Source organism: Poecilia reticulata, linkage group LG6 (assembly GCF_000633615.1).
Source record: "Poecilia reticulata strain Guanapo linkage group LG6, Guppy_female_1.0+MT, whole genome shotgun sequence".
Lineage (NCBI taxonomy): Eukaryota > Metazoa > Chordata > Actinopteri > Cyprinodontiformes > Poeciliidae > Poecilia > Poecilia reticulata.
Genome location: NC_024336.1, coordinates 15,515,504 through 15,525,147, shown reverse-complemented (window position 1 = coordinate 15,525,147; position 9,644 = coordinate 15,515,504). Strand labels below are relative to the sequence as shown.

Genomic DNA, 9,644 nt, shown 5'->3' with positions numbered 1-9,644 from the left:
ACAGGGAGAACATGCAAACTCCATGCAGAAAGACCCCAGGCCGGGAATCCAACCCAGAACCTTCTTGCTGCAAGGCAACAGCTCTACCAACTGCGCCGCTGTTATTCTTCTTMTTATTATTAATAATGTAAATATTTTCAGCTTTATTTTTTCATGCTAAGCTGTATGGGCTCTAAACCTTTCTCTAGTACACAGTCAGACATTCTTCAATAACAGCATTGTAGAGACATGTCGACTCACTTTCACCTCTTAAGCCTAAATTATTTTAATACTTGAAGCAGTCAAGTATTAAAGCCACCAATGCACAGAGACATAGTTATTTTGCATCTTTAAAAATAACTATTGACATCAGGTGTCAGAAGAATACAACAATTTCTCATTTATTTATTTAACGTCTTCACTTTTGAGAATGGTTGTGTGCAAATTTGCTGTGGCCTCTCTTTATTCAGGACTAGTAAGTTTACATTTAGTTAAATGAATCATGATGCCCAATGTGTTCGTCTGTTAGTAGTAAACAGTATGTATTATTTATAACTTCCAGTAAACCAGCGGGTTATCAAGAAAACGAAATGTAGCCTGGTGGAGGGACACTGCAGACCAAGGAGTTACACTAATATCTCGGGCACCTCATCCCACTGCTTGGTGTCAGGAGATGATCCGTTATGTCTGAAAGAAAACGGCATGTCATCAAAATACACATTATACACATTGTGCATGTGGAGAAATTAGGACGAACCATTTAAATATTGATCTCTGTTTTGTTGTACTCATCAGTCAAAATGTAGAACAAAATTTGTTTTCTAACTGAAAAGATGACACTCTGCCCATTATACTTCTTTTTCTAAAAGCTAACTAAAGAATAATACATGCAGGAAGAGTGAACAGCTGTTAACAAAGACATATTTTAAAGAAACGGCTTTGTACCTTTCCTGACATGCAATCATTGTTTGCATTAAGGGAGGAGGTAAGATGTGGTTGACCACACACACATATGTTGAGAGTAAAGAATGGGATTTGCCATTTATATCGAACCGCGAACCACCTTTCTTCCGACAAAACATCCTAAAAAAATTGTTGAGGCTTCATCGCTGTTGATAACAAAAACATGTCTATACAGTCAATATTACAAGTAAATATAAAATGTCCCTGAAAAGAGTTAGGTATGCTCCATATGCAGGGAGGGTGGCGTCCCTGTGGGAGTGTCCTCAGACTGGATTCCTCTTAAACCTGAGCTGGAGCTTGAAGATGCTCTGGGCTTTTCAGACAGCAGCTCAGCTGAGACGTTCAAGCTTTCGGGGTCTCTGACACCTGGAAAATTTGCAACAGTAAAAGCAGCCAACATGGGGGCTGCTCAGAGCTTCAGGGATATGTGCGACCGCACGAAGAATACTAATGTTCGCTTTAGTCTGCCGGCAGTGTGCATGGTGTGGCAGATAGCCATGRTCATTCTGTTTGGGATTTTTATTCGATATGATRAAGAATCAGACGCACACTGGGTTGAGCACAGAAAACATGAAAATTTGACTGACATAGAGAATGACTTCTACTTCAGATATCCAAGTAAGTAAACCTATTTAACTATTTACTCAAGTTAATATTTTCTGAGTTTTCTTTTCTGTTTTATCATTTGATAACAAGGGAAGCCAAAAAAAATCAATATTTTTCTACATATTAGAGGTTAAATACTTTCTTTATTTATTACTTTATCATTGGTAATATCAAATTAGCGCCAGGTGTCATATTGTGATGACCTTTCATATTATTCTTAATTGCTGACAAAGATCTGATGCCTGCTTCTGCAGATCTCCCAGGGGGGTTTTCATTCCTCTGTGATTTTATCTCTATATTTTCTGCACCTCACACCTCCGGACTCACTGCTTTTCCTTTGTTTCATGTTTCTAATGTAACTTTTGTTTGGATTCTGTAGAAGTGTGCATTTGAGACTTTTATATGGGTGTGGTTGTTACATTCTACACAGAATGTCACCATATCATGTTTCAATTCATTTTCCTCCTCAATTTACAGTCCTTAAAGGCATTTTTCTATTCCTAACTTTTTTTTCTCTTCTATTGTTTATTTTTAGGCTTTTGCCTTGTTGGTGCATCAATGTATACATTTGTTTAAAAAAAACCCTCCTATTTAAATTAAATGTTCTATATCATAAGTTCCCATGATCTTCAGTTTTTTTAAGGTTTCATTGGCTCTAGTGGCCATTATTTGATAGTGAATTGACAGGAAAGTGGGTAATGAAAGAAGTGGGGAAGACATGTGGCAAAGGTTGCCAGGCTGGGAATTGAACCAGTGACGGCTGCATTGAGGATTAGGGCCTCCATATGTGGGTTGTGCTTAACCTCTACGCCACCACAGTACCCCTTAAATAAGTTTTTAAGATCATGGAAAAATAAACAAGCACCATGATGCTTGAGTCATCTTCACCTCTCTCGTCTGTAATATGCCCTTGTGCCAACCTGCATTGAGGATGCATGTTATTAAAATAAACTGTCCGTGGAGCCTGAACTGGTTCTCTACTGGAACATAGATTCATCCATGTGGGGCTTTGTATCCACTTAGGAAACGGATTTGGTAAGAGCATTTAGATAGGAAAAGCAAAGTTTAATAACATTTAAAGTGTTCTCTAATTTTTAGGTCGGGGGGGGGGAGTACTCTGAAAAGGAACATCACTCATCTCTGAAGAGGAATACCTGGAATATAGATGTATATCTCAGTTCTCAGTTACATTTTCAAAAAATTGGGGTCAGATCCTTCTTCAGTCCTTTCTTAGTAGGCTCTGCAATTTTCAAGCTCATTTTGCACTTTTAGACTTGGGCAGAGCCACTGGACCATTACACAAATGCTTGGCTTTTAGGAAGCACGTCATAAAGAAATTAGTTTCAAAGTATTTAAAACTAGGTATGAGATATGTTTTATTTTAAGCCATTTCTCCCCAACACAACTGATCYACTTAATCAATAATCTAATTTACTTTCATTTTCAACCTTTTTGTTGGACTCAAAAACTGTTGGTCATTATGTTGCTGTGATCTCCAAACAACCCTGACATTTTTCTGCTAAACAACTTGCTACTATTTTGAATTCATATGAGCAGGTATGCAGTCATGAGGTGCTCAGGGTATCAAAGCAGAAATAAGACTCCTGTTTCATCATTTCTCTCTGGTGAGAAGTTATTTTTGTGTTGGTTGGACRGCACTGTACACATTTGACAAATGAGTCAGTTTTGGACAAATTTTTCTCCTAGCATTTTGTTTTGGAATAAGTCTTATTCAAGCTTCACTTGCAACATGTCTCTCCTTGTTGCTGTGCCAACAAAGAGATATGTTTTGCATTCAGTGCTGTTTCATGCTCTGGTGCAGTTCACATCAGTAACGTTTTTCTAAGCAAGTTTAGTCAGCACACAGAGGATGTGTGCCTTTATTTGCTGGGAAGGGCATTTCTATTACAATGTTATTTGTTTGAACACCTGACAAAAGTTATCTTTCCAGTTCTGACTTACAGTCAATAGGATGAAATGTATACATTTTTAACACCTTGCACTGTTAGGTAATTAGTAATTGCAATATGATTTCGACTAAGGATAAATTCGTATTTTATACATTATAAATTCTGAAACTCTGCCTAATCTCTAAATATGTGACTCTTCTGCTTCTGATTAGCCAGGTAAAATATGTTCTAAATCTTACGGATTTAGAACATATTTAGAACAGGAACAATAAAGGCAAGTGAAACAAATAATGGTGAAATTTTGTGAAAACTGGTTTGTGGTTTTTCTCTGCTCATCTAAGTTCTTTTTTGTGTTACCCTTTTTTTTGTTTGTTTGTTTGTTTGTTTTACCTTTAGAACCAGACTGTTCTGTTTGGAAAGTTGCTTGTTGCAAATCCTGTTTCAGATGAAGTTTAAGGACCTTTTAATTTGTTATCGCTTCCATTTATCCATTCTCATCTTGTTTCTTTTCCAGGTTTCCAAGACGTACACGTGATGATATTTGTTGGGTTCGGTTTCCTGATGACGTTTCTGAAGCGTTACAGCTTCGGTGGAGTGGGTTTCAACTTCCTGATTGCCGCCTTCGGCCTCCAGTGGGCGCTGGTGATGCAGGGCTGGTTCCACTCCTTGGACGTTGATGGGAAGATCAAAATTGGAATTGAAAAGTAAACACTGTAGCTATAATTGCCTTATTTTAAAGTGTTTGTAGTTTAAAGCAGTGCTGTTACAGAACTTGAAGTGAAAAAAATCAATAACCTAATCAGGTCATCCAGTAAACTGATATTTGTTTTTATCTTTATTTGAAATACAACCTGCGGGGGAATATGTTTTGACCAGCATAGTTTCCATAGATGGAAAAACAAATAAAAAATGAGGGTGGAGGGACCAGTTTAACTGGCAGATTCCCAGAAAAAAAATACTTCCTGTCCCTTTAGATGAACTGTTTGTGGCTTTAAGGAAAAGGAAAACTTGCACTGATGAGTAATGATGATATGGCTGAAGGGCCACCAGCTCGCTGTGTGCCAAACAAAGTGAGACGTGTGTTTTCCGCCTGACTTTTAGTAACAATAAAGGAAATTTGATCCCTTATACCTCAGAGCTTAAAAAAATATACATTCTTGCGGTTTATGAATTTCAGTGTGGACTTTTGCTAAAGATAAACAGTCCATCACAGATACTGAGCTTGCTGCTGATCTCCTGTTGCCTTGTTTGTTCTCTTCATTTTCTCTCCTCAGCATTATCAATGCAGATTTCTGTGTAGCCGGCTGCCTGATCGCTTACGGTGCTGTGCTGGGAAAGGTCAGCCCGGTCCAGCTGATGGTTATGACTCTGTTTGGAATAACACTTTTTGCTGTAGAGGAATTTATCATCTTAAGTGTCATCCATGTAAGCTGTCTTTTTTTTCTCTCTCTCTTTTTGGTTTTGGCTGTCTGTCACCATCAACATGCAAACAAAATCAGGCTTCAGTCTCCATAGCCATGCTCTCAAATGGAGAGAGATAATTAAAGCATTTCTTCCATGATATCATATAAAGGGGAGAAAGTACCGGGGGTAAAATTATTATTAGACACTGACAATAATTTTATGATAAGGGGGTAAAACTATTATTTGATACTGATAATAATTTGATGGCATAATACATTTGCACCTTGTAAATGCTGCAGTTCATACACACTACTAATGATTCTAATTACATCTGTCCTTCTACTGTAAACTAAGCAATGGTTATGTTCACCCATCTACAACCTGATATGATGTCACTTAGAAAATACAACAGATGGCTATTTAACAGGATTCGTTTGAAAGACAGTGTATAACAGGAGAGTAGAATAAAAGATTTTCTTTAATCTATAAAAATATGAAAACTGTGACTAGGATTTGAATTTTACTCCCAGAACTATGTGGAAACAGTTTGCTGCATTACAAGTCTTTCAAGTGAATGCCCCATTCAGCTTTGCACATCTGCAGACTGAAATTTTTGCGCATGTTCCAAAATAGCTCATATTCTACCTAAATAGATTGAAAGTCTCTGTAGACATCAGTTTTGAAGTGTTACCCGAAATGTAATTAATACAGTTTAGTTGACTTTTTGGGGGGTCGTTTATACACTCTGTTAGGTTCACCTCTAAATATCATTCATATTCTGTTTCAGAATAGGAAACAGAATATATTTAGAGGGTGATGAAGGATGTTAGTTGTCATCACACATAGTGTTTTTTGAAAGGACAAAATGTTACATTTTGGTCTGAGCTGACCAAAACACTTTCTTCTACATTTGCTGTCTCCTGCTTGGCTTGTGGCAAACTGCAGACATGACCATATTTTTTTTTCTCTCACTTCCATTTTATAATTATACACATCTGATTGTGTCAATTATGAAGACACTATAAACAAAGAAATCCAAATCTAAGGTTTTGTGTTTTAATCTCCTTTTATCCTAATGATAAATATATGCACTTTTTGTAAACCTCAAACTACTTTTTATTCCTTAAGGCCAGGGATGCTGGGGGTTCCATGGTGATCCACACTTTTGGAGCTTACTATGGACTTTCCATATCATGGATGCTCTATCGACCCAACCTGGACCAGAGCTCACGCTTGCAAGGCTCTGTGTATCATTCAGATGTCTTTGCTATGATTGGTAATCTGGGTTTAGTACAAAAGATTGAGTTACATTGATTTTGTTTTTCTTTTTGTTCTTATTCTGCTTTGTCCACTCATATTACTTTGCCTTTTATTTGTACAGGTACCCTCTTCTTGTGGATGTTCTGGCCCAGCTTCAACTCAGCAATCGCCGATCATGGTGATGGGCAACACAGAGCGGTCATCAACACTTACCTGGCTTTGGCCTCAACTGTGCTCACTGCCATGGCTATGTCAAGCCTCTTCCAGAAACATGGAAAACTAGATATGGTAAGGAAAAGAAAATAATAAATCTTAAAAAAAACCTAGCAAACACAAAAWTTTTTATATTTTCTCTTTTCTTATTGTAAACGTTTGGACTAAAATCAAATACTTTTGCTTTAATTTAATGGGTTTTGCTTCTCAGGTTCACATCCAGAACTCAACACTTGCTGGAGGCGTTGCAGCAGGAACAGCAGCTGAGTTCATGCTGATGCCCTATGGAGCTCTCATCGTTGGCTTCTGCTGTGGTATTATCTCCACATTTGGATACATATTCCTCTCTGTAAGATCTTTATTTGGCAGCCATCATAAAGTATTATATAAGCTCCGGCTTTTGTGATTTTAATAACCTCAGTGAACACCTTCTTATCCCTCCATCAGCCTTTCATGGAGAAGCACATGAAGATCCAAGACACGTGTGGAATCCACAATCTTCACGCCATGCCAGGTGTTATAGGCGGTATAGTTGGAGCCATCACCGCTGCAGCTGCTTCAGAGTCGGTTTATGGCCATGAGGGGTATGTTACCTTTTTAAATAAGGAGAAAACAAAAAGACAGATTAGCAGAAACTTAATTCAATTTAAATTGAAGGCTACGCTGCTGTGAATGTCTTTTTTTTTTTTGCAAATCTAGAGGAAATTAAAAGTCTTGTTTTCAATTAAAGGTTGGTGAACACTTTTGACTTCAAAGATGGTTTTGAGCACATGTACCCCACAAAGCAGGGAGGTCACCAGGCCGGAGGCCTCTGTGTGGCTCTCATCTTCGGTATAGGAGGAGGCGTGATAGTCGGTAGGGAATGAATAACTTTAAAAACAATGATTGGGATCTTCCTGTGTTGCAACACAATGGCTTCACTTTACAAACTATATGTTTTGACATTATAACTTTGTCTTTTATTTGTCATTCTAGGCGCCATCTTGAGATTACCCATCTGGGGAGATCCAGCCGATGACAACTGCTTTGATGATGAAGCTTACTGGGAGGTAAGAGGCAGGCAGTTTATACTTTTTAAAATAATTTTGATAAAGAGAAAATATTCAAATAAAAGGGACTTATAATTCTGGTTAAAAAAAATTAAATGATCACACCAATTATAGGAACAGTAAATTTAACATACATTTGCTGGGGGGTTTTGTTTGTTTTTTTCACATTTTGTTACATTGCAAACACAAACTTCAGTGTATTTTATTGGGATGCAATGTGAGAAAACAGCACAAACAAGCTCATAATTGTGAAGTGAAACCAAATAGTATCTGATTTTTTTAAATGTTCTATTTTAATTGCAGTGTGGCATGGATTTATATTTATGTTGCTTTATCCTGCTACCCAGTTCTTTTCATTTTTATTTACATTTCGCCCGGAATAATTCCTGCTATACGCTAGTGTCAAAAGCTTTTCTGGTTTCCAACTTTGAACAACATGGGCAGAAAATCTCAGATTTTAATACCACGCCTTTGTGACGGTTGCTGCTTTGTCTCCAGGTGCCAGAGGACGAGGAGAGTATCCCTCCTATCCTGCAGTACAACAACCACATGCGGAACAAAGACGTGTGAGTATCTGATTCATCTATTAGCTTAAAGTAATGTGGTCATAAATATGATTACCCCATAAAGCAGTCACATTGTACAGTTAAAAACGTGCTGCCATTTACTGTCCTCTTGGCGGCAGCAAAGTCCACTTTAACAAAGAAGGTGTGGGTCGTTGCTTTTGCTCTTGATGGGGATTACGGTTCAATGTTTTAATGTGAGGAATACACCATGAGAAGAAAGTGCGGCTTCGCACAGAGGCCTCTGCCACGCAGTGCAGGTTTGATTACAAAACCCTGACATGATCCATTGCTCAGTAAATCCACGTGAAGTTTCTCTCTCGTGCTGTTTTTTGATGTGGGTTTCTGCAGAACACCTTCACATGTATGACTCATCAAAGTGACCTTGGGTTTATGTAGCAGCCTATGTGTGTATATCATGTTTACACTGATAATAAATCTACCATTAGCTCATCTATTATAGAAAGATGAACTCTGGATTTTGATCAAATCTTATTGAAATTCATGTAAATCTAAGAGTCAGAGGTCTTTGGGGAGGTTATTTTGCATGCTTCCTACATATTTGGAGCACAACATGCAACATGATTATTTATGTAACTTTGCTTTCTTTTCAGTGCTGGCACAAATTTCGCCATGGAGACAGATTCCAGGACGCGATCATGAATGGTTCCTGAATTGATTGGCTGTGACCCATTTCATTTTATTATTTCTCTGCTGGAGGAAAAAAAATCCATATGTAGAAAACAATTTGCTTTTAAAATAAATAATAATGAGAAATATTCATATTTTTATGGGTTTTACCTCAAATTACCTAATTTCAGAAGTGAGAAAATAGTTTAATGATGTGAAGATTTTTTTTTCTCTTCTTTCCAATATGTGTTATGTTATAGTGAAATGTAGCTCTTATTTGAAAAGATAAATATCAGCACCTCATTTAACACCAATTTGGGAATTTAATCAAGTTTTTTCCTAATTTGTATGTTTTTCTGCACTTTCATTTATTCACAGAGTTAGATATAAGATGTATCTTTTATAAGATACATCTTATAAAAGATGTATCTTATAAAAGATACATCTTTTATAAGATGTATCTTATAAAAGATAAGATACATCTTATCTTTTATTTGTCATTTATTGGGGTTTTTTCTGTTTCTTTGAGTAAATTTTTACAGAGTTTGAAAGAAATGTTTATTATGTTCCTGATTGTGAAAGTCATACAATGTTACCACTGTTACAAACTAAGAGATGCAGTGACTTTAAGGGATTCTTCTTATTTAACATTTATATTATATTCTCACTTTATTGATGCTTTATAAGACACAAGTAGGGAATTTTGTATCATATTAACTTCCTCCATCTGGAAGCTCTCCTTTTTGTCCAGTACACAAAATAAATGTACCTGAAATACTAATAATGTTCCACAAGCATTTCAGATAATTAACTCTAAGCAAACGTCTAAAGTGTTTGCAATTGACAAATTAACAATGTCAGCTATGTAAAATGCTTGTGATACTGTTTGAGAAGTTTCTTAACGCTAATTTGAATTGATAATAAATTAAGAATTACCGTAATGATAAAAATATTTTCCAATGAAAAAGTGTATAGTCTAATTTATCTGATTTATTTAATAATAAACTTTTACGGAGAAGTTGACATCTTGGTTTATAAACATAAATTTCACTAGTAAAAAAAAACCA

General features: G+C 36.6%; 1 protein-coding gene across 1 annotated transcript; it reads left to right on the top strand.

Annotated features, from left to right (window-relative positions):
• Positions 1-1,203: 1,203 nt before the first annotated feature.
• rhcgb (Rh family, C glycoprotein b) lies at positions 1,204-8,723 on the top strand. Its single transcript, XM_008411487.2, has 11 exons — positions 1,204-1,560; positions 3,973-4,162; positions 4,733-4,883; positions 5,991-6,138; positions 6,244-6,410; positions 6,547-6,684; positions 6,783-6,919; positions 7,066-7,190; positions 7,311-7,384; positions 7,883-7,950; positions 8,562-8,723. The coding sequence occupies exons 1-11, from the start codon at positions 1,341-1,343 to the stop codon at positions 8,608-8,610; spliced, it is 1,467 nt and encodes a 488-aa protein (XP_008409709.1). The 5' UTR covers positions 1,204-1,340; the 3' UTR covers positions 8,611-8,723.
• The last annotated feature ends 921 nt before the right edge of the window (positions 8,724-9,644 follow it).